Raw genomic sequence first — 26,423 nt, forward strand, 5'->3', positions numbered from 1 at the left:
CTTCTAAGTACCACATATAAGTGGAGTCATACAGTATTTGTCCTTTTGTGATGGGCCTATTTCAACAAGCATTATGTCTTCAGTTCATCCATGTTGCAGTGTCAAAATGTCCTTCCTTTTTACGTATTTTGTTTATCCATATATCCATCAATGGACACTTGGGTAGCTTCTACTTTTGACTACTGGGAATAACGCTGCTATGAACACAGCGTACAAATATTTTTTCAAGGCTCTGCTTTCAATTCTTTGGGGTATATACCAAGACGTGGAATTGTGATACCATAAAATTACCAAAGTAATTTCAATTGTTTGAGGAAATACCATACCATTTTCCGTAACACCCGCACTATTTTACATCCACCAAGAGAATACAATACAAGGGTTCCAATTCTCCACATCCTTGCCAACACTTATTATTATATTTAATGATAGTCACTCTAATGGGTGGGAAGTGGTATCACACTAGGATTTAATTTATATTTCCCAAAATATTAGTGATGTTGACCATCTTTTCATGTGCTTTTTGGCTATTTGTATTTCTTCTCTGAAGAAGTCTTTTGCTCACTCTTTAACTGGGTTGTTGTTTTTTTGTTGTTGAGATGTCAAAGTTCTCTATACAGTCTGGATATTAATTTTTTATATATACCTAGATATGTGATTTGCAAGTATTTTCTCATATTCTGTGGTTTGCCGTTTTAATCTGTTGATAGTGTCTTTCAATGCACAACAAGTTTTCATTTTGATGAAGTCCAACTTGTCTATTTTTTCTTTGGTTGCCTGTGCTTTTGATGTTATATCCAAAAAAATCACTGCCAAATCCAACGTCAAGAAGCTTCCCCCTTTGTTTTCCTCTAAGAGCTTTCTAGTTGTAGCTCTTCCATTTAAGGGTTCAACTTCATTCTTTTGCAAAGTGGACATCCAAGTTTTCTCACCACAATTTCTTGAAGAGATTGTCCTTTCCCCCACTGAATGGTGTCGGCCTACTTACAAAAATCATTCACCATGTATGTGAGGGCTTATTCCCGTGCTCTCTATTAGTCTACACCAGTACCACACTGTTTTGGTTACTGTAAAACTGTATTAAGCTTTGAAATGTGAGTCTTCCAACATTGTTCTTCTTCTTCAAAGAATGCTTTGTAGAATCCCTTGAGATTCTACATGAATTTTAGGTGGATTTTTCTATTTCTGCAAAAAACATCACTGGAATTATGACAGAGATTGCACTGAATCTGTAGAACACTTTGGGTACTATTGAATTTTTAACAATATACAGATAATAAGAAATGCTTGTAAGGATGCAGAATTAAGTGGAACTCATATATTTTTTATGAAAATACATAATGGCACAGCCACGCTAGGTTGGACAGTTTCTTGTTTAAGATTTTTTTTTAAATTAATTTGTTTGAGAGAGAGAAAAGACACAAGCAGGGGGGAGGAACACAAGGAAGGGGAGAAGCAGACTCCCCACTGAGCAGGAAGCCTTAGGAGGGGCTTGATCCCAAGACCCCAAAATTATGACCTGAGCTGAAGGCAAACACTTTAAACAGACTAAGCCACAGGCACCCTGGTTTGACAGTTTCTTGTAAGATTAAACATACACTTACCAAATGGTCCTGTAATCCCACTTCTACATATTTACCCTAGAGACATAAAATCTTACATTCACACAAAAAACTTTACTCAAATGTTTATAGTAGCTCTATCCATAATCACCAAGCTGAAAACATACAAGTGTCCTTCAAAGAGTGATTGACTAAACAAATGATGACACATCCACACAATGAAATACTGTTTAGGTATTTTTAAAAAAAAAAGAAAAAAATGGGGTGCCTGGGTGGCTCAGTGGGTTAAAGCCTCTGCCTTCGGCTCAGGTCGTCATCTCAGGGTCCTGGGAAGGAACTCAGCTCTCTCTCTCTCAAATAAATAAACTCTTAAAAAACTTGAAAAAAAAAAATATATATATATTTATATTTTTACATTTTTATTTATTTATTTATTTACTTGACACAGAGAGAGAGAGAGAGAGAGAGACAGTGAGAGAGGAAACACAAGCAGGGGTAGTGGGAGAGGGAGAAGCAGGCTTCCCGCTGAGCAGGACCCTGGGATCATGACCTGAGCTGAAGGCAGATGTTTAACAACTGAGCCACCCAGGTGCCCCTAAAGAACTTTCTTTAAAAATATATTCAACAGGGATGCCTGGGTGGCTCAGTTGGTTAAGCGGCTGCCTTCGGCTCAGGTCACGATCCCAGCGTCCTGGGATCGAGTCCCACATCCGCTTTTCCCTCTGCCACTCTGTCTGCCTGTGCTCGCTCGCTCTCTCTCTCTCTGACAAATAAATAAATAAAATCTTTAAATATATATATATGTATATACATATATATTCAACAATAGAAAAAAGCAAAAAGACATTGTTGCCCCAGGTAACAAAATCATAGGTAACTATTCTATTCCTTAGTCTATTTGATATGTCCTATAATAAGGTAAATCACTTTTTAAATGGAAATTCACAAAGGTAGGAAACTTTTTAATAATTATTTAATCCTAATACCCACTTTAAGAAATAGTCAATTCTTTACCAAGGCATTATCTATGTGTATCCCTACGAAACTTGCAAAACTATTATCTGAATTACATCATCTTTGCAAACTGATAGGACATTACTATAAAATTCTATTGCCACAGAGATAACATCAGAGTTCAATGCTTAAAATACTCTACAAATTAAACACAGTACATAAAAACATCATTCAAAGTCAATAAAGAGGGTACAAAATTAGTGTTCTTACAATGCTTTTAAAATATAATTTAAGTAACCAAAAACAAAATCACTTAACAAAAGTTGTTAGTACGTATTATTATTCAAAGCCAAAGTGAGTATTCCTATAAAACTAAACTTGGTGCAAAGCAAAGAAAGTTTAGGAAAGTTCAAGTGCTAGGCCATGAAAAAAGGGTAACAAATGGATGAAATGCAATGCAATGAGAGTATTATTCCAGGTAAGAGAACCCAACAACTGCCTAGGCGTGAGAGTGGGTCTCCAAAAGACACAGACTTATTGGAATTAAGAATTCCAAGTTCGAGGGTGGCTGGCTGGCTCAGTCAGTGGAGCATGTGGCTCCTGATCTCACAGTTGTGAGTTTAAGCCCCACATTAGATGTAAAGATCACTTAAAAAATAAAATCTTTAAAGAGAGAGAGAGAGAAAGAGTTCTAAGTTCCAATTCTCTCTATTCACTTTATCCTGAAGTTCCACCAAACCTCCTATTTAACTATAATCTTAAGTATATGACATCAACGGAGAAAGTTTCAAGAACATAATCCTCTCTGAAGTTTCCACAGATGGGACTCAATCTTTAAGGACCTATTCCCCGCAAGAAATTTTGGGGTCTATTTCAACATATATTACTCAATTTGTCACAGTTACATCTCCCAATCACTTTGGGATGCAATAGTTACATTTTTCCTTCAGGATTTTGAACTGGAGATAATTAAGTAAAATTTGGGAGCTACCTTCACTATCTGATATTGCTCAAGATATCCCTAGCCATCTACACACAAATTCCTGATGCTACATGAAGTTGTCCATATGAGAAGGAACTCAGCTATAAATCTATACAATCCTGTAATATGCAGCACATACCTCATGAATTTCTATTTGGAGCTCCTACTTGAAACTATTGTTCTCTGTTGGATACAGAAGGCACCTATAATCCAGACTAGCAGTCACACAGACCTTTCATCATTCCTCACATAGCCTAAATTTTAAATAAGTCCAAGTCAAATTCCATCCAAATATAATGAAAATCTGTCTAGCTGTTCAAGAGAAACTTCCCTGGATATCTGCCCGCTGCCTCCTCACCGCACTGGGATCTTTGCTCAAAGGCCACTTTGGAGAGACTCTCCCAGACCACCTCAGAGCACAAATTTGCCCATTTCCAACCTCATACCAGCTCTAATTTCTTACAGCATTTATCACCGCTTGGTACAGTGTGTGCGAAATACAGCTCTTCCTACCAAATCATGAGTTCTAGCAAAGCCAGGACTTTGTTAACTAATTTATCACCAGCGCCTGACACACAATAAATGTTTTTGAATAAATGAATCATTTTCTATGACTTTGAAGTACTTTTTAATATATTAATACTAAACTATGTGGTAAAATACAATAGTCTCACAGTTTGGTTTGTTAACACAATATGAAACAAAGACAGTTCGGGCATGAAACTAGTTGATCTGGTACAGATAACCCAGCCATCCCTACCCTTCATACCCCCATTTTCCCCTACCTTACTCCTGCCCTCGGTATGAGGTCACTGTCCTTAGCTATAGTGGTATTTTGGTAAATAAGTATCACAGCACTTAGCTGGTTCAAAAATCAAACAAAGCTGCATTACAGCAGAAAAGGACAAAATAGAAAGCTGGAGAAATTTGGTCCTTGATATATCCCTGCTGTCGACAAGAATATTTCATTATATGGTCATTTAATACAATTTAAAACACAATGAGGTAGATTTTAGTAGCAGACAAACTAACTTGGGATGTTTCTCTTACCCTTAAAATTAAGGCTAAATAGTATACTATTTAATTCAAATGAGACCTGTCTCTAGTGTAATCCCAGGCTTATCAAACTTACTTACAAACAAACTTACTCATGAAACTCATGAAGTTTGAACCTCTAAACCTAGAAACACATTAGAATAACCTGGCATTCTGTTTAAAAAAAAAATTTTTTTTTTTAAAATTAAAAAAAAAAAAAAAAAAAGTATGCCTGGGCTCCACTCCAGACCACTTACGTCAGAATTCTGGAACCCAAAGGGTGCCTGGGTGGCTGTCAGTTAAGCATCTGACCCTTGATTTTGGCTCAGGTCATAACCCTGGGGTCATGAGACAGAGCCCCATGTGGGGTACCTTGCTCTGGGTGCAGTCTGCTTCAGATTCTCTCTCCCTCTACTTCTGTTCTTCCCCCTCCCCTACACATACATGGATGGTCTCTCTCTCAAATAAATAAATAAATAAAATCTGGGGGGAAAAAAATACTGGGACCCAAGCAGAATATTTTTTTGAAGTTCCCCTGATGATTCTAATGAGCAACCAAGGCTGAGAACACACTGCCCTATACATTGCCCCAGTCTTAATTCTCTCCCACTTCATAAATCAAAGTACAGAAACAAATCATGAACTTAAATCATAACTTAAATTCTTGGCACCCACAATAAATCTCAAAGAAAACATTCCTATCTGCCCCATTCTAATACTTCTATCATTTCCCCTAAAAAGTAGGCATTAATGGGGCGCCTGGGTGGCTCAGTTGTTAAGTGTCTGCCTTCGGCTCAGGTTATGATCCCAGGGTCCTGGGATCGAGCCCCACATTGGACTCCCTGCTTTGTGGGAAGCCTGCTGTGTTCCCTCTCACGCTGTGTCTCTCTCTGTCAAATAAGTAAAATCTTAAAAAAAGAAGAATAAGCCTTAATATCTCTCCTAAATTATCTCTCCTAAAATATATCCCTGATTTAAACACGCAAATGAGACCACAATTACTCCTTTTAGAAGCACTGCCCTTGTCACAAGCTAGTTTATATAGCAATTACTTTATTCTGTAAGTATATATGCCTCTATTATCTCCTTTTTTATTCTATAAAGTATATATACCTCTACTATCTCCTTTTCTATAACCAAGGAGTTCATCTTTTATTTTTTTTTTTTTACGATTTTATTTATTTACTTGACAGAGAGCGAGTGCGTACAAGCAGAGGGAAGGGACAGAGGGAAAAGGAGAAGCAGACTCCCCACTGAGCAGGCAGCCTGACTCGGGGCTTGATCCCAGGACCCGAGGATCCTGACCTGAGTAGAGGGCAGACACTTAACCAACTGAGTCACCCAGGAGGCCCAAACATCCATCTCTTGATCTCAGGGTTGTGAGTTCAAACTCCCTCTGGATGTGGAGCCTACTCTACCCAAAAAAAAAAAAAAAAAATATATATATATATATATATATATATATATATATATATAAAATAAGTAAATAAAAATAATTTAAAAAAAAAAAGAATTACCAGCCCATTTTAAAGATGGTAACTCTCAGAAGTTATCTTGTCAAAGGCATAAGGCCATGGACAGTATAATGCACATATCAGAAAGGTACCTCCTGGGGCACCTGTGTAGCTCAGTGGGTTAAGGCCTCTGCCTTCAGCTCAGGTCATGATCCCAGTGTCCTGGGATTGAGCCCCACATCAGGCTCTCTGCTCAGTGGAGAGCCTGCTTCCTCCTCTCTCTCTCTGCCTGCCTCTCTGCCTACTTTTATCTGTCTGTCATATAAATAAATAAAATCTTTTAAAAAAAAGAAAGGTACCTCCTGCCTACTCCGCTGTTCTTACAAACTATATTACAGCAATCTATTGCTGTTTATAGTCTATCTGTAGTTACAGCCAACTGCTAAAGAAAAAGTACCAAATTTTAACAACTTAAGTATGGTTACAAGTACAAATTGCCAGTTAAACAACAAGGTTATAATGTTTACTTCTGCTCCCTCCCAAGTCTCACTAAAAAGATAATAAAGAGGGCATTAAACAAACCCACAGAGACAAAAAGAACAAGTTAGGAGATAATAACAAAAAAAAATTTGAAGTTGGAGGGCAGACAGAAGAGCCTTAACAGACTAATATGCCCTGGGAAAATCTCAAAGCTAAACCAGCAGGGAGGAAAGGCCAAAGTACCTGTGCTGTAGTGGGTTTTTCAAAGATGTATTTATTTATTTTAGAGAGAGAGTGAGAGATCGCATGTAGGCGTGCAAGTGGGGGGAGTGGCAGAGGGAGAGAATTTTCAAGCACAAATCCCTGCTCAGCAGGGAGCCTGCCATGGGGCTCCATCTTGCAACCCATGAGATCATGACCTGAGCTGAAACCAAGAGTCAGACGCTCAACTGACTGAGCCACCCAGGCGCCTGGGCACCCCTGTGTTGCAGTATTTTTCAAATTACGTAGTAGTAAGTCTAAAAGAAAAATTATTTCAAAGTAGTAGCCTTTTGCAGTATTTTTTCAACCAACGCTAAAAACATAGCTCCTCTAATAACAGATCACTAAATTTTTTACCTTAAACTAGGAGTTCTCGTACTGAAAATTATGGTAACCACAGGTCAAAGGGACCAAATCCAAGATCCTCAGGCTATTTCATCACTCCCACCCTTGTGCTCTGCGCCCTAATACCAATGTGCTTATAACAAACACTACCTGCTTCCCACCTCTCCTACTCGTGCTGTTCCCTCTACCTGGCTAACTCCTTTTCTTGCAAGAGTCAAGATGTCACCTCCTCCAAAAGCTTTCCAAATTGAGAGGCAGGGGAGATTTTAAATTCATCTTATTATCCCCATATGGCAGAAAAATACTTGTTGAATTAACTATATAATTAAGAACATTAATACAAAAGTAACACTTACTGCGTGCTTATGGTGGATTAAGCAGTACCTACATGTATCAGTTTATTTAATCTTTCCAATAACCCAATGAGTTAGGTGTGCAGAGAGAGGTTAGCATCTTGCCTAAGGGCACAGATAATAAGTGGTGAATCATGGACTGAAATGCAGTCTGGCTCCAGAACCAACATTCTTAACCACTAGGCTCAGCTTTCTCTTTAATTGCCAATGTCTTCCCAATCTGTGTTCCCAAATCCTCAAGCTTCAACTCTGAATTCCCAAAGCCTTCTGGACATCTCTACTCGGATGTCCTTCAAGAACTGCAAAACTAACACAACCAATGTCACTATCTCCCTCTTGCTCCCATCCTCCTCCAACAAAAACTACTCACCACATCTTCTTGTCTTACTACAGTTAATAAATACCATTCATCCAGTTACCCAAAGTAGGAACCCACACATGAGTACTTTTCACCTATCCATCTCTCTCATCCCCACAATCACCAAAAATTATGGTTCCTACCTTTCAAACTAACTTACACAAAGCTCTCATCACGTCTCATACCTGCACATTAATTTCAAACCTCTAAAAACAAATTTGATTATGAAATAACCTACAATGGCTCCCTACCACTGACATCATGTCAAATTTCTTTTTCTTCCTAAGATTTTATTTTATTTTATTTTGTTTTTTGAGAGAGAGAGAGAGAGAGAGAATACGTGTGTGCATAAGCAGAGGGGAGAGGCAGAGGGAGAGGGAGAAGCAGACCTCCCACTGAGCAGGGATGATGCAGGGCTTGATCCCAGGACCCTGTATTCATGACCTGAGGTGAAGACAGATGCTTAAAGCAACTGAGCCACCCAGGTGCCCCTCAAGTCAGATTTCTTAACAAAACATATTATGATCTTGTCTTTGCCTACCTCTCAGCTTCAACTCTAACCATACCCTCACACATCCTAAACTCCAACTGGTCTCCTTCAAAAACTTCTCTCTGTTCCCTGAATTTACCATGTTTTGAAAGACCACAATGTCTCCACACAAGCAAGTACCTTAGCTTAAAATGATGATCCAGGGGCGCCTGGGTGGCTCAGTGGGTTAAAGCCTCTGCCTTCGGCTCAGGTCATGATCCCAGGGTCCTGGGATCAAGCCCCATATTGGGCTCTCTGCTCAGCGGGGGGCCTGCTTCCTTCTCTCTCTCCCTCTGCCTGCCTCTCTGCCTACTTGTGATTTCTGTCTGTCAAATAAATAAATAAAATCTTTAAAAAATTTTTAAAAAAAAATTAAAAAAAAAAATGATGATCCATATAACGTTCCCTCCCACCATCTCATCTTTCAAAATGAATCATAAAAGCAACCTCCTTTAAGAAGTCTTCTCTAGGGTGCCTGGGTGGCTCAGTGGGTTAAAGCCTCTGCCTTCAGCTCAGGTCATGATCTCAGGGTCCTGGGATCGAGCCCCGCGTCGGGCTCTCTGCTCAGCAGGGAGCCTGCTTCCATCTCTCTCTCCGCCTGCCTCTCTGCCTACTTGTGATCTCTCTCTCTCTGTCAAATAAATAAATAAAATATTTAAAAAAAAAAAAAAAAGAAGTCTTCTCTATTTCCCTCAGGTTGAAGAAACTACCTCCTGTGTACTCACAGCACTCTGCATATCTATATTATAGTACTTATAACATTACACTAAAATGATTTACCTAAGGGCAGCCATTAACCAGCTGCCTTTGGCTCAGGTCATGATCCCAGGGTCCTGGGACTGAGCCCTGCATTGGGCTCCCTGCTTGGTGGGAAGCCTGCTACTCCCTCTCCCACTCCCCCCTGCTTGTGCTTCCTTTCTCACTGTGCCTCTTTCTGTCAAATAAATAAATAAAATCTTAAAAAAAGAAATGATTTACCTAAACACATCGCCAAACATGTATTCAAAGGCCAAAATGTTGCCTTGATTCTTTTGTGCCCCCGTGTCTAGCATATGTTCAATAAATGTATAAATAAATATAAATCAACTAGTTCTTCACACTACCTTGCTCTTTTCACAATTTCAAGTCCAAAATCAATTAACTTACATAGTTTATATTTCTCCTGTAATACAAAAGTTATTATAATTATGTCCATTATATTTCAGTCACATTTCCACATACACGGAAAACTGTAAGAATACTGCCACTTCAACCACATATCTGCAGCAAAAATGTCTGCAGTATTTAAATAGCCACTGCTACCAAAAGAATGAAAACACATTAAAAAATACTTTGAGTGTGTATATATATATGTATACAACCACTTTCTGGGGTAGACACTATTATTATTCTCATTTTATGGGATGAACTTCAAGATCAAACAGAACCAAGGTTTAATCCCAAACTGTTTGCATCCAGAAGCTGATCTCTTATAGAGACCCTCAGCAAGTCTATAACTACTAAAAGACTTAGACAAATTATTGTTGTTAGAGAAAAACCATCCTTGAACAGATAATACTTAGGAAAAGATCGGAGGCAAACATAAAAAAATTTGGATCAATTTTTCTTGTTCTAAAAACAGAGCAAAATATTTTTTTTAATTTTAATATAAATTCACTCTAATTAACTGTGGGAAAATGTTTTGTTAATAAAACGGCAAACTGGGGCAGCTGGCTGGATCAGTTGGTAGAGAATGCAACTCCTGGTCTCAGGTTTGTGAGTTCAAGCCTCACACTGGGTACAGAGATTACTTAAATATAAAATCTTAAGGGGCACCTGGGTTAAGAGTTTGACTCTTGGTTTCAGCTCAGGTCGTGATCTCAGGGTCATGAGACAGAGCCAGGCTCCATGCTCCCCGTACAGTCTGTTTAAGACTCTCTCCCCAGGGGCACCTAGGTGGATCAGTCATCAGGCATCTGCCTTCAGCTCAGGTCACGATCCCTGGGTCCTAGGATCGAGCCCCACATCGGGCTCCCTGCTTGGCAAGGAGCTAGGTTTCCCCTGCTCTCACTGTCTATCTCTCTCAGTCAAATAAATAAATAAAATCTTAAAAAAAAACAAACCCCTCTCTCTCCCTTTCTTTTTGCCCCCCCCACTTCAAATTAATAAATAAATCTTTTAAAAAATAAAATCTTAAGAAAGTAAATAAAATAAAACAGTAAATCTTTGACCTAAGGCAGATCACCACATAGCATTACTTTAAAGTCAGTCAACTGCAACATAAAGTTTGTACTGAGCCCACAAAGAGATTTGCCCAATTAAGTTTTTATAAAAAACTCAGATGCAGACACGCCTGGGCGGCTCAGTCCATTAAGGATCTGCCTTTAGCTCAGGTCATAATCCCAGGGTCCTGGGATGGAGCCCCACATCAGGCTCCCTGGGGCCTGCTTCTTCCTCACCCTCCGCCTGCCACTCCCCTGTTTGTGGGTGTACGCGCCCACTAGCTTGCTCTGTCAAATAAATAAGTAAAATCTTTTAAAAAAAGAGGGGGGTGGCGCCTGGGTGGCTCAGTGGGTTAAAGCCTTTGCCTTCGGCTTGGGTCATGATCCCAGGGTCCTGGCGCTCTGCTCAGCAGGGAGCCTGCTTCCCCCTCTCTCTGTCTGCTTCTCTGCCTACTTGTGATCTCTGTCTGTCAAATAAATAAACTAATTCTTAAAAAAAGAAAAAAAAAGAACTCGGATGCATTCAGGAGACGACTATCTTCTAGGGCTACTGAAATCCCAACTCTGTATCATGTTCATTATCTTTCATAAAAGAATAACTAGAAAGAGACTAGAAAGGTTTACCTTCCCAAGATAAGTCAGGAAATAGGAAGTTGTATGAATCATTTACAATTTCCAAAACAGACCTACAGGAAGATTTTACATTTTATCCAAATTAGTGCAAGCTTAATTTCAGAAATAGTAAAAAAATATTTTCTACCTCTAACAAAGTGATAGTAAGTATGAATTTGATCCCAAAAAAATATTTGAGAAATACACAGGGTAACCTAACTAGTCTTCTATGCTCCAAGACTTCTTAGAGCAGGCAGCTCTGGGCTGAACAAGAAGCTCAAAACAAACAAAAAATAAAGATGTAAAAATTCTCCCAATCTGAACTCTACCACAACTGGAGTAGAGTACAGTGATCTTTTTCTCACTTATGACCATCGTGTAAATTTCTCAAATCTAACCAAAGTCAATGTCAAAGGGAAAAATTCACAAAGAAATTTGAAACTAGATTATCTGTCTAAAAACACTGAGCAGGGGCACCTGGGTGGCTCAGTGGGTTAAAGCCTCTGCCTTCGGCTCAGGTCATGATCCCAGGGTCCTGGGATCGAGCCCCGCAGCAGACTCTGCTTGGCAGGGAGCCTGCATCCCCCTCTCTCTCTGCCTGCCTCTCTGCCTACTTGTAATCTCTGTCTGTCAAATAAATAAATAAAATCTTTAAAAAAAATAAAAACACTGAGCAGCTTTGGAGTTTCCTCCAAGTGACAGAAATCTGGAGCCCACTTCAGAAACTGTAGACACGATGTACACATATGCTACAACATCTACTGATTACTACCCACACACACTCATCTTCAGTTACTTATTTACAGACAGTGTATGAACAATCCGTGTTCACACAGAACTAGTAATACAAGTCTTAACTTCATTCTGACATTAAGCCACACCAATACACTGAAAGACATTCTTCCAAACAGAGATAATATTCGTCACCAGCATTTACATTTCCATATACACTTCAATGATATCTATCTGTCCTCTGTATATAAACACTAAGTCAGTGACCATTTTTTAAAGTAATAGTGAGGAGCATAGCAATGGCAAGTACCCATGAGCCTTAAGAGAATTAACATTCACTGTGTACATATGCCAAGCAGCATTAGGCACTTTAAACATGTTTACCACTTCATCTATACAACCATTCTATTAAATGTTCATCTTAATTTACAAAGGAAGAAGCTGAAGTTCAGGAAGTTTAGAGACTGAGTTACTAAGTGAGCTAAAATTCAAAATTCAGGAATACTTGGGGTGCCTGGGTGGCTCAGTGGGTTAACGCCTCTGCCTTCGGCTCAGGTCATGATCTCGGGGTCCTGGGATCGAGCCCCGCATCGGGCTCTCTGCTCAGCAGGGAGCCTGCTTCCCTTGCTCTCTCTCTGCCTGCCTCTCTGCCTACTTGTGATCTCTGTCAAATAAATAAAATCTTTTTAAAAAATAAATAAATAAATAAATTAAATAAATAAAATAAAAAATTAAAAAAAATTCAAAATTCAGGAATACCTAAAATATGAACACCCATTCTCTTTCTATGTGCCCTCAAAAAAGTTTATTAAAAAAGCAAATAATATAAAATGTACTATATTTAGAGGAGGAGGGCACTATTTCAGAAATCAAGAGAAAACACCACCAGTAATTAAATAAGAAAATACTGAATAGGTGCGCCTGGCTGGCTCAGTCAACAGAGCATCTGACTCTTGATCTCAGGGCCATGAGTTCAAGCCCCATGTTGGGTGTAGAGATTGCTTAAATTAAAAAGAAGGGAGGGAGGGGAAGGGAAAGGAAATAAGAGACGAAGGGTGGGGGGAAAGATAAACTGAAGAAATTAACAATACCTTACTCTTACATCAAAGCAAAAACTAGATGGATTTTGCTGGATGGTAAAAGGTGGTAAATAGGAAAAATTCCTAAGTTCAAATTTAGGGTGAAGTTCAAAAGATTTAACACAGAATATCAAAAAGGTTTAAATAAAAAAGAAAAAAGAGTATTTACAAAGATTTACAAGTAAACAGAAGAAATATTTTTGAACAGTAAACACACGTTCTGTTCTAAGAACTTTCCGTGTACTAACATTCCTAATAATTAGGACAATTATATCCCCCTTTTGCCAATGGGGAAACTGGAACAGAAATGTTAAGTAATTTAGTCAAGGTTACACAGTTAAATTGGGAGGTGAGGGAAAGCAGAAATTGGGATCTTAACCTAAGCCAACAGTCTCCAAAACCAGGCTCCTTCCTTTACGCTAAATTGCAGGAACAAACTATAGCTAAAGAGAGGAACAAGCCTAGTAATACAAACAATATGGTCAAGTGGTGTAAGGAGAGCTATTTTGATTTTCAAAATCCCAAGTACACAAATTAGCCTATGAAAAGATGTTCAGCATCCTATGTCATTAGGGAACTGCAAATTAAAACAATGAGATACCAGTACACACCTATTATTAGAATGGCCACGATCCAGGGCGCCTGGGTGGCTCAGTGGGTTAAGTGCCTGCCTTCAGCTCATGTAGTGATCTCTGCGTCCTGGGACTGAGTCCCGCATCAGGCTCCCTGCTCATTGGGGAGCCCATTTCTCTCTCTGCCCCCCCCATGCTTGGTCTCACTTTCTCTCAAAAATAAATAAATATACTTCATAAAAGAAAAAGGAATGGCCACAATCCAAAACGGAAAAATAGCAAATGCTGAGAAGGATGTGGAGCAACAGGAACTCTCATTCACTAGCACTGGGAAAACAAAATAGCGCAGCGGCTTTGGAAAGAGTTTGGCAGTTTCTTACAAAACTAAACATAATCCTAACACTCAATCTGATATTCGTGCTCCTTGCTACTTACCCAAATGAACTAAAAACCTAAGTCCACAAAAAACCCTGCACACAAATACTTATAGCAACTTTATTCATAACTGCCGCAACCTGGAAGCAACCAAGATGTCCTTCAGTAGGTGAATGGGTAAATGAATTGCGGTCCATCCAGACAATGGAATATCATTCAATGCTAAAAAGCAAATGAGCTACCAAACTATGAAAAGACATGGAAGAACTTAAATGCATATTCTTAACTGCAAGGAGCCAAACTGAAAAGGCTACTATATAATTCCAACCATATAACATTCCAGAAAAGGCAGAACTATACAGTCAAAAAATCAGGGAGTGGCAGGGGCAAGAGAGAGAGACAGGTGAATAGGCAGAACAGAGAGGATTTTTATGAAAGTGAAACTATCCTTTTTTTTTTTTTTTAAAGATTTTATTTACTTATTTAACAGACAGAGATCACAAGTAGGCAGAGAGACGGGGGCGGGGGTGTCCCGGAGGGAGGCAGGCACCCTGCTGAGCAGAGAGCCAGATGCAGGGGCACTGATTCCAGTACCCTGAGATCATGACCTGAGCCTAAGGCAGAGGCTTAACCCACTGAGCCACCCAGGCACCCCTGAAAGTGAAACTATTCTGTATGATACATCCATTTTTCACAACCCACAGAATGTACACCACCAAAAGTGAACACTAATGTCAACTACAGACCTGGGTGATAATGATGTGTTAATGCAAGTTCACTGATTATAACAAACACACTGATAGTGAAGGGAGGTTGTGTGTACAGAGGGAACAGGAGGTATCTAGGAACTCTAGACATTCTGCTTAATTTTACCATGAACCTGAAACTGCTCTAAAAAATAAAATGTATTTAAGAAAAGAAAGGGGGGAAAAGGTGTTTATTTAGCAGTTAGTATGTAAGAAAGCACTCATTTAACATACTCATTAGCCTCTACACACAACTGAAAAGTATTTATTAGTATTTTGTACTGGGCATCCTGAGGAGGGGATATAAACAAGAGGACAGGTTCCTTCCCATAAGGAGTTTTAAATATAGTTAAATGGACATTCTATATTCACAAAAAGCTAAATGGAATTTAAGTAGTCCAAGACAGAAAACATACCACAAACAGTAAGGTGCCAAATTACTAAAATAGACATTAAGAGGACAACATGTGCGTAGGGGTTCAATGGATCGCTTCAGACAAATAGAATCAGGAAGTTAAGATTTGCTCTAGGACCTAAAAAATGGCTAAGATATGCCTGGAGGGGACTGGTGCATTCCAAGAAAGAACAAAACTACCCAGTTAGGAAAGGAAAGGAAATGAACCAGTTCACAAAACTAAATAGGGAGACAAGACTAGAGAGATTGGTAGAAGTCAAAGAATGCCAGGCCAAGGAATCAGCCTAGGAATGCTAAATTCTTAACTCTTAAATGCTAAAAAGGAGCAATTTGCCTAACCTATGTTATACCGATGGCTCTTAATCTAACGAAATTGTATTTACAAACACTGTATATCAGATACAGAAATATGCTAGAAGACACAGTCAAAAATTCACCACCTCTGCTACCCAACTGAATATATATATATACACACAAGTCCTGCTCCCATCCTTCAGTTTTCAATCTACTCTAGTAAGCTACCCATAATCCTACAACCTGAACTCATTCAGAAGACACCTATCACCCAATACAACTCCATATGGTTACATCATTCTTTTTCCCTTCACACAAAGATGTCTTTCCTCTAGGGTAAAAAACAAAGTAGCTCCTTGCCCCTTAACTGGAAAGAGGGGTCATCTTAGGACCATGGTCACTACTGGCACCTTCTCCTCATTCTATTTATAGGACTGTCACCCTCTATTAATCATTAAAAGCAAACCTCCTAAATAAGTATGTAAAATACATACATATTACAGGCGAGACAAAAAAATGCAGCATTTGCTCCCCAATCACCCAAATAGATGACATACATAAGACTCTATACAACCTCTGGTAATTATCATCAATAACTGCAATTCTCATAAATGAAAACATTTCAGATTTTGTCCACTGTTACTTTCAAACCTTTTCTGTAATCCTTTTGTTTACCATAGACTCTTCCACATATTTCAAATCACATACTCAAACTTCAATGTGTGGGCATCTGCAACTATATCCAATCCCACCCTTCTCTAATTAACAAATTCCCCATCATATGCCAGCTAAGTTATCCCAAATCAATGATGTTCTATGCATGTACTTTTAATCTTGTGTTAAAATCCTCAAACCCTCCCCTTTAGGAAGCTACCACTAGAGTGACTATTTTCTCCCCTTTCATAACAGACACATTCATACATGCCCAATTTCCTCAACCATTTATTACAAACGCTCACACACGTTATTTTTCTCAAACACAGGCTCCAAGCATAAAAACTTCCCATTAGACTCCTTTCTATCAAAAACATTTTAAACCTTCCATTAATATGGCTTTTTGTAAAAAATTCAAATACATATATTATAACACCAATTGGTCGAAGTTTAAAATCATGAAAGACAGTATTAGATGTTGTTTAAAGATACAAGCATATGCTAAAAAACATAAAAACGTGTGAAAACAATAAAACCAAATTAAGGAGAATGCTCATGGGGGAGGGAGGATTGGAGGAATACAATCCAAGAGACAGAGAGGAGGCTTCAACTTTCTAATGTTTTATTTCATTAACAGAATCAGGAATACACGGTTGTTCATCTTATTCTTTATACCTTTCTGTATCTGAAATATTTTAAGTGAGTTTAAGAAGAAAGATATCCAATTACTAATTACTATCTCCCACTCATACATAGAGACAGGTTGTTATGTCCAAAATGCAGTTACTACTCATAGTTACATCTGGGACACCCCTCCTGTCTTTACCTAAGCCAAGAAAACAAAAATTACAAGACTACAATCCAAAACTTTCCCTTAGACATATCTTAGATATGGTCTAGGCTTATATTCTGTAGCTATATACAATCCATTTCTTTCACAACTCTCATATTGACAAAAGTTAAACTTCTTATTTTATTCTTCTATCCCTACACTACTATTAACTCTTACATGCCTTATTCCATAGCAAACCAGAATAACGAATTTGTGTTTGTTACTTGTGTCTGTTAAAATTTAAGTGAATTGTTTAGCCACATAACTAATTTACTTTGCTGAATGCAGTCATACACACCTCTGTGCACGAGTCTAACTCACTCATATACTAACTTTTCTATCTCAATTTTAACATCTAAATTAAACCATACATCATTCAACCGCAAATGAAATGTCATCTCACCAAACACAGTTTGGCCAGAGTTAATTCCAAAACACTCCACTCCAGTACACAGAGCGTTCACCTAATGCATAAAGTCCCGTCCCTGGAACAACGTCTACTCCACCCAGAAGTGCTCTCCTCCACTGGCGAGACTCACACATACCTCCTAATCCTAACTTTTCGGCCCGCTGTGGTAAAACAAGGAGGGCCTGAAGTTTCACCTCATCACGAACCCAAAGGAATCTATATTTCATACACCGCAGGCTCTGAGTTTCTCATCACTAGGGGGTAGAAGTTGGAAGCCCCGAGCTAAGGGACAAGGTCTAGTCTTCCATGGCGTCCGCCTGAGTCCTGAAGTCGTCGATGGTACAGTTCAGGCAGCCGGCCCGCCTACTTCCCTCCCCACCCCCACTCCAGGCGCACCCCACCCCCACCCCCGGCGCGAAGCCCGCCGTACACCCCTGCACCTGCGGGTCATACGAACAGCCGAGTATCCGCTTCTCTCCACCGGAGGGAAGGGCTTAGATGCCGGCTCCGACATTGGCCTCCGGCCACCAGGCTCTCACGTCGGGACCAACCGGGCGACCCGTTCGCTCCCTGATCTAGCATAAGGCAGCAGCGACACCTTCTCCAAAACCGACCCGGGGGCCTGCCCTTCTCAGGTGCCGGGCTCCGAGGCCTCCTCACCTATCCCAGAGGACCAACCTACACCGGACACTCAAGGCCCGAAAGGCAACTCCCACCACTCCCCGACCCGCCAGTCTTTTCTTCCCAGCTGCAGCCGCTGAAAAAGCCAAGCCCCGCGGTCCTCCTCCACCAGCTTCCGGGCCTCGGCTCACAGGCAGGCCTGAGCCCCCAGCCCTGCCCTCCACCACCCCATTCCCGTCACGCCGCTTCCCCTCCGCCGGAGGCCGAGCCCCGGGGCTGGGCGGCTTCCTTCCCCGGCATCCCGCCGGCCCGGCTCCTCCCGTGGCGGGCCCGGCCCCCGCCCGGCGTGCCGCACACTCACCGCTGAGCGCTGAGGCCTGCAGGGTGGCCCCCGAGGTGCCGTCGATGACTTTGATGGTCCCGCGACTGGTGACGGCTAGGATGGCGTTGAGCGCCGGGTGGTAGGAGAGGCTGTGCAGCCCGTCGGCGTCGCAGCGCATGCAGCCGTCTCGCAGCACCAGCCACTCCGAGACCCCAGCCGCTCCCGCCCCCGCCGCCGAGGAGCAGCCCGGGCCCGAGGCCGCCGCAGCCGCAGCCGCCATCTTCCGGCCTGCGCTCAGCACAATCACACTGGGAAGCGGCTCAGTGACAGTCCCGGGAGGTACAGCGCCGCCGCCAGTCACCATCCGGGGCCAGGGGGCAAGCGGAGCGCGTTAGCCGGAAGTGAAGTCAGGCGCCGGCACGCACGCGGGACGTCGGCCGCGCGCCCGGAGGGGCCAAGCTCGGAGGGAGGTTGGCGGGGAGGGGGAGAAGGAGCGAAAGAGGCGGGACCTGGGGAGGGGGCGGGTAGCGGGTGGCTGGAGCATGCGCGAGAGAGCTGGCGCGCGCCACGCGCCCCCGGTCCAGCCAGCTTCCCGTCCGCACTGTCCCAGTTTTTTTTGTTGGTTTTTTTTTTTTCCTGAGCCTGGGGAGTGGCCGCTGCCTGGGCCCCGCCCCACTCCCTTACTCCTGGAGGTGGGGGTTGGGCTCCATGTGTTTCCGCTAGGCGGGGATCCTGGGCAGTGGGGCCGCGCCGAGGTCCTCCGCGGCCGTTCCAGCTGCGCCCGCACGGTTTCCTGTAGGAGCTGTGCGGCTCTTCGGTTGTGCGCGGGAGAAGACCCCGGAGTCTGGCTCTAGTCTACAAGTAAGCAGTCTGAAAAACCTCTGGTCTGGATTGGGAGAAACCAAACGACCTCAGTACCCTGTGTCTGCTGCACGCCGCCATTCCCAGATCTTTTTGTTGAACAGAAGTGCCAGATTGGAGGTGCTGGAAGTATATCATTTAGCTTAATGTCTTCATCCACGTCACAAACAACTCAACTTATGTGAATTGTTAATAGATGTGTGCGGGTGTTGTGGGGCCAGAAAGAACTGTAGTCAAGTAAATTTACTAACCATATGGTTAATCTTTTCACTTAAAAATAAGTATTAGGGGTGCCTGGGTGACCCAGTCGGATAAACGTCTGCATTTGGCTCAGGTCATGATCCTGGAGTCCTGGGATGGAGCCCTACAGTGGGCTCCCTGCTCAGTTGGGCGATTCTCCCTCTCCCTCTGCCTGCCGCTCCCCTCACCCAGCTTGTGCTTTCTGTCAAATGAATAAATAAAATCTTTAAAAATATATAAAATAAAAAAATAATTATTATTAGATTCACACTTGTAAACACAGTACAGACCTCTGTGGTCTGCCTCTCCAAAAAATCATAATCCCTATCTAACTCAAAAAAACAGGGCCCTGGGACACCTCAGCTCAGCTCACCCAGTTAAGCGTCTGCCTTGGGCTCAGGTCAGGATGCCAAGGTCCTGGGATCAAGCCCCTCATCGTTGGGCTTCCTGCTTCTCCCTCTGCTTGCTCCCCCTGCTTGTGCTCTCTCCCTCTGTGTCAAATAAATAAAATATTTAAAAAAAACAAAAACAAAAACTGGACAAACTCAATTTAGGGACTTCTATAAAATACCTCCTCAAAGTTGGAACAGAAAGGTCCAATTTACCCAGTTTCCTTAAGAGTTACCTGTTACATAAGTTTAGTACAATATCAAAAGCAGGGATTTGACATTTAAATGGTGTGTGTATAATTCTCTGTCATTTTATCATGTGTAGATTGCTGCACCACAATCAGGATACAGAACTGTATGTTCTTGGGATCATCCCATTATCTTGGAAAGCCTAAATTCTTCTTCCTTAAAACCTCAAGTGCTGTTGAGAGGATTGAGAGTCATGTGAAATGTGTGGAATAGCATCTGGCATACAGTAGGTGCTCAATAAAAATTATGAAAGCTAATTGTCTTCTCACATTCCTGCATACTTCCTTCAGGAATCTTTGTAGATTATCCCAACAACCTCTTAAACCTGTTTATTTGTATGCAAAGTTGTATTTATATAATCTATCCATTCCATTTTGGGATGGCAAATATGCCATTTTTATCTGATGATGGGCAGCAACATAAAATAAAGTGGAAGAATACCCAAGTATTAAAGCATACATGAATATATGATTTGAATCACTGTGTCTTCATGTATCAGCTCTATCTATGAACCTGGGCAAGTCACTTAAACATTCTGAAACTGTTCCACCAAGTGTCAATTGGAAATGATAAAATTATTTGCCCTACTTAGGTTTGTTATAAGACTTGTAAATTGTAAAACTTATTAAAGTAGGGGCGCCTGGGTGGCTTAGTGGGTTAAAGCCTCTGCCTTTGGCTCAGGTCATGATCTCAGGGTCCTGGGATCAAGCCCCGCATCCGGCTCTCTGCTCAGCAGGGAGCCTGCTTCCCCCCCCTCTCTCTCTGCCTGCCTCTCTGCCTACTTGTGATCTCTGTCTGTCAAATAAATAGATAAAATCTTAAAAAAAAAAAAACTTATCAAAGTACTTGTAAACTGTAAAAATGAAAACACAGAGGTTAAGGCTTGTCCAAGTTCTCCAAGCTTGTGAGGAGGGCTTAACAGCAAGCTAGAGTTTGAGTTCAGGCAGCTTGACTCCAGAACCCAGACTCCTAACTTAACCTCCTGTTCAAAACTTCAGTGCCTTGAGGTTAATAAAGTATGAATATAGTCAAATTTAAATAGAATTGGGGGTATCATTCTTAAAGTGTTTTATATCTCAGGACACAAGCAGAAACTAAAAACTGCCATTTCAAAGTTTTTTCCTGTCAAGATTCATTTGTGCCCAATTTTTTCATTAATCCAAAAGGGTACCTGAATAGGACTTGAATGCAAATCGAGTCCTGATAGGGAAAACAAACTATTAACCTGAACACTAAATTTAAACTTAGTGTACTTCAGTGTTATACTATATTGAAAAGAATTGAGGCATCCTCTAGCCAGTGTTACATTTTTTTGATTAGGGAAAAAAATACTTCTTTTCTGTGAGTTCAGACTGCTTTCACCCGTAAACCAGCATTTTCCAAAGCTATCCAGAAGATCTTCTGAAATAAAACACTACCATAATCAAACAAATTTAGAAAAAACTCCCCCTATATTTCTCCTCTTGGGAGATTTATAATATACATTAGCATTCCAAAGGCTCTGAGACCTCCTATGATACATTTCACAAACTCCTGTGGCCATAGATTCCCCCAAGTCAAGCGTTTCAAAGAGCACTCTGTTGTGTAACTTGATTGTTTTTGTGAATATGTATTTTCATTTGAGCACTTACTGAGACCTCAAAAACTGCAGTTAAGTGTTTCAGGACCCAGGTTAAGGTTCCTTAAATTGAACTTATCATAAAAATGAAACTGGACAAGACTTGGTGATGTTCAGTATCAACTGTATTGATTTCTCTCTGCATGTGGAATTGAGAAATAACTAACTTTGAAAATACACTGACTTTCCTGACTAGTCTGTTTCGAAGTGATGGACTTTTGAGGCTCTCCAGCCAAACCATGTGGGGCACAGGTGGTGATTGCTAAAGAAAATAGAAATTCCCAATGACAATCATTTTGAAAGAGGAAATTTGTTAGAATCAGAAATGTAGACTCAGAAAGGGGGAGTGACACAGAAAAAGTATTTGACAAAACCCCACATATCTTCAAAGAGAAAAACAAGGGGCACCTGGGTGGCTCAGTGGGTGAAGCCTCTGCCTTCGGCTCGGGTCATGATCTCAGGGTCCTGGCATTCAGCCCCACATCGGGCTCTCTGCTCGGTGGGGAGCCTGCTTCCCCCTCTCTCTCTGCCTGCCTCTGCCTACTTGTGATCTCTCTGTGTGTGTGTCAAATAAACAAAATGTTTAAAAACAAAACAAAACTCTCAGCCAACTAAAAACTAAGCGAAATTTCCTCAACTTGGTAAAACGCATCTACCAAAACAAAACAAAAACCTACAGCTAACAAGCGTACTTAACAGTGAAAGACTGAATGCTTTCCCTCTAAAGTCAGGGACAAGTCAAGGACATCTACTCTCACTACTCCTTTTCAACACAGTACTAGAAGTTCTGGAACTTAATGGCAGTCACTGCAACAAGGTAAGAAAAAGAAATAAGCATAGAGAGCATTTCTCAGACCCACCCCTCTTTCCCTTATGCAGCCATTGGTGGTGGGGGCCAGTCTTTGGCAAGAAGAGTAGAAGCTAAGGCCTTAGAGGGGGCACAACTGCAGGTGGTGACTGGCTGAGCAGAAGCCTGTGTCTGCAGCTCCATAGGAGCAGAGAGAGGCAAAACTGATTCTAGACCTTACAGAATAAACACTCTCCCTAAATATTCCCTGGTAAATACTAGGGGCACTCTTGATGGGTGGCTGAAGTCATGCTATGGCAGTTAGAATTTAGACACATTCATAACACACTCCAGTAAAACTCAACACACACACATAATTGAGCCAGAAACAAACATTGCATAAAACAAACACCTGGGGCACCTGGGTGGCTCAGTCAGTTAAGCAGCTGCCTTCTGCCCAGGATCCTGGAATCAAGCCCTGCATTGGGCTGCGTGCTCAGCGGGGTGTCTACTTCTCCCTCTCCCTCTGCCTGCCGCTCGCCCTGTTTGTGCTCTCTCTCTCATGTAGATAAATAAAAATCTTAAAAAAAAAAAAAAAAAACGAAAACACAAATGCCCAATGTAAAAAGGAATCTAAATTTAGAGGGAGGAAAAAAAGTTTGGTGACAATAAAGAACTCTCTAAACTTTAAAAAAAAAAAAAAAAAATTAGAAACTATCACCCTAATGCCCAGAAGTTTATATGGAGATTTGCTTTATCCCAATGCGGGAAATGATGAAGTTCTAATGATTTATAATGGAAAAGCTGATCTCCTATAAATTACTTCTAACTGGCCTGATATTGACAGCTAGTATGTGTATCATTAAAATTCACTCTTGGGGAAGGGTGCCTGGGTGGCTCAGTAGGTTAAGCATCTGCCTTCGGCTTAGATCATGATCCCAGACTCAGCAGGGAGTCTGCGTCTCCTTCCTATACCTTTCCCCCCATGTTCATGCAGGCTCGCTCTCTCAAATAAATAAAATCTTAAAAAAAAAAAAAATAGTAGTGACTTTTTGGTGGAAGCAGCCATTGATTATGGAGAAAAGCTCAACATGGCATTAATTGAAAGGATATCTGACCCACTTACCTTTGACCCTTCTAGACAATCATACAAAAATTCACCAGGCTGTTCTGGAGTAAGGATATACACCTTGGAAGCTATAGATCTGAAAAGGGTAAGGATAGAATTGCAACCTGAGATCAAAGACGTCACAGACTTTAAAAAGAAAAAAAAAAACAAAACCAGTGGGAACAAACTGGAAGTTCATTAAAATTCCTGCAAAGTTCATTTGCTTTCCTTTTTGCTTTCATACACTATCTGAGCTACCTTTCTAATAATAATTTTGCAAACATTATTATGACCCAGTCACTGGGTTAGGTTTTTATTAAGCACGTACTACAGACAAGGCATGTGATAGAGTATAAAGATGACAGAAACAACAGAACAAAGAGACAGTCATAATCTCTGCTCCTTGGAATTTGCAATCAAGTGAGCAGACAGACATTGACCAAACCATCATCAAACTAAACACACGACTGCAAATGTGATAAGTGTATGAAGGAGAAACCCTAGCACCATGAAAAAGTAACAGAGGAAGCTGTTTTGGACTGGAGAGTCAAGCCAGGTTTTTCCACGGAAGTAAAAGTGCAGTTGACACCTGAAACCTGGAAAGGAATTACCAGTATTTAGGGGTATCTTGGAAAAGAGAATATTCTGGGCAGAGAATAGTCTGTATAAAGGTGGTAGGGCATTTGACTTATTCTAGCAAGTGTCCCTAGAGTTCGGTAGGAGATGGGAATGAGGTTCAGAAGCAAGGCAAGGGCCAGCCTTTGTAGGGACAGGTAGGTGTAGGCTACATTAAGAATTCTAGACTTTGTATTAAGTGCAAAGGACAGCCATTAGCAATGGAGTGATGGGACCTGATTTGCCTATAAAGAGACCACTCTGACTGTTGTGTGAGGAGAAAATTTAAATGCCACAAGCAGGGGCGCCTGGGTGGCTCAGTGGGTTAAAGACTCTGCCTTCGGCTCTGGTCATGATCCCAGGGTCCTGGGATGGAGCCCCGCATTGGGCTCTCTGCTCAGCGGGGAGCCTGCTTCCTCCTCTCTCTCTCTGCCTGCCTCTCTGCCTACTTGTGATCTTTGTCTGTCAAATAAATAAATAAATAAAATCTTTAAAAATAAATAAATAAATAAATAAATAAAAGCCACAAGCAGGGATCCACTGGGGAGAAACAAGAAGGCACTCACCTAGAATGCAAAATGTGAAGACCTGCCAAAACATTCAGTGAGCCAGATAAATCATATTTTAAAGCAAACGTTGAAAAAAAGCAAATCGGGGCGCCTGGGTGGCTCAGTGGGTTAAAGCCTCTGCCTTCGGCTCAGGTCATGATCCCAGGGGCCTGGGATGGAGCCCCACATGGGCTCTCTGCTCAGCAGGGAGCCTGCTTCCCCCTCTCTCTCTGCCTGCCTCTCTGCCTACTTGTGATCTCTGTCTCTCAAATAAATAAATAAAATCTTAAAAAAAAAAAGAAAAAAAGAAAAAGAAAAAAAGCAATGGCCTACACTCCCCCTCCCTGTTTCCGTAAACAAAGTTTTATTGGAACCAGGGCTGGGATTAGCTTGAGCAAAGTACAACAGAATTGTGGGAGGGCAGATGCTACCCTTAGTTAAAATTTTGATTTTTTTTCACCATTTATTCTGATTTTTAAAAACCATTTCATCAAATTATGATTTACTAAGGTTTTTTGCACCCAAGGCAAGTGCCTCATTTTCCTCACTCTACAAAGGCAGAAATAGGGGAAAAATTAGGAGATTATTCATCTATTTATTCACTCAGCAATGCCACATACTGTTCTACACCATGTAGGGGTATCGAGTGAAAAAGTCGATTACAGTATCTATACTCTCAGGGAACGTATATCCTGGTGTAATATCAAGAACCCCCAAACCAAGATGATTGTAGATTTTGTCAAGTACAATTAAGGAAGTCAAAGACAGGCCCTGATCTGGTGACCAGGAGGGGGCTATTCCAGAGCAGGTGGCCAGGGAAGGCCAGGAGGACTAAAATCTGAATGGTGAGAACCAAAGGAAGAGGGTCCCAGGAAGAGGAAAAGTCAGCGTAACCAGAAGTAGGATTCGGGAGAGTGACTAGTGACCTGAACTGGCATGGTGGCAAGGAAACAGATAGCCATGGCTGATGGGAGATGTCTGAAAAGTAGAATCAGTCATTGGTTCAACTATGAGTGAGAGAGAGATGTCAAAAGACTCCATTTCCTGACCTCACCGTTGGCTCAATGAAGGAAAAGTGGGACAATCATGGCTTCGATCGTCATGATGTTTTAGTCCAGCAGAATTTATGAGTCAGAGGAAAGAGCACATCAACATAGCTACAGACCACTTGCCCCGGAACCCATACTTTGACCCTGCACAGCCCCCCTCAAATGCCCACAGCCTCACTGGTTTAAAGCGGATCCATGTCTCTAAGAGATCCACTCCAGTTTTCCTGAATAAAAAATAATATGGGGAGAGTCCAGCCATCTGACGTGTCAGGAAGAGATGTGCTATTCCCCTCAGGATCCTTCTCTCAGCTAGCATGCTCTGTCCTGGATGCCTAACATTTTTCCGTGGCTGTGATCTCCTTTAAGTGGAGGGTCCCCTTTACATCACATTCACCCCTTATCTCTTTGGGTATCTTTCCACTCATTTTTTTTACCTGCCCCACCATGTCAAAATAGTCAATATTCTGGTTGTTCCCTGACCTTGCTAGTGAACTGCCCTTCTGAAGAACAGTCTTTCCTGTAAGGTAGCAGCTGCGGTGCTTTTTAATACAGAAGTCAATATCTGGGCAGTATACAGTTTGAGAACACTAAGGGAAGCAAATTAGTTTAACTATACCTTACAACGATCCTAAAGCGCAAATGTTGTCATTACTCTTTTATGGATGATGCCACTAAAGTCCTAAGGAGGGACAGGGATAAGGAAGATCATATACTAGGTAAGCAGGGGAGTCAGGGTTTGAACTTTGAATTCCCACTGGACTTCATAACCTGTGTTTTCAGCC

General features: G+C 41.4%; 1 protein-coding gene across 2 annotated transcripts in view; it reads right to left on the reverse strand.

Moving 5' to 3' along the window:
* Positions 1-18,545, reverse strand: part of BIRC6 (baculoviral IAP repeat containing 6) — a 234,697-nt gene extending 216,152 nt beyond the window's left edge. For both annotated transcript variants that reach the window (XM_080814319.1, XM_080814318.1), the window contains exon 1: positions 18,217-18,545. In XM_080814319.1, the coding sequence (XP_080670445.1) occupies positions 18,217-18,541 (325 nt within the window). In that variant the 5' untranslated portion in view covers positions 18,542-18,545. The remainder of the gene's footprint in view (positions 1-18,216) is intronic.
* Positions 18,546-26,423: the final 7,878 nt, after the last annotated feature.

This window comes from Martes martes (genome assembly GCF_963455335.1).
Source record: "Martes martes genome assembly, chromosome: 9".
NCBI lineage: Eukaryota > Metazoa > Chordata > Mammalia > Carnivora > Mustelidae > Martes > Martes martes.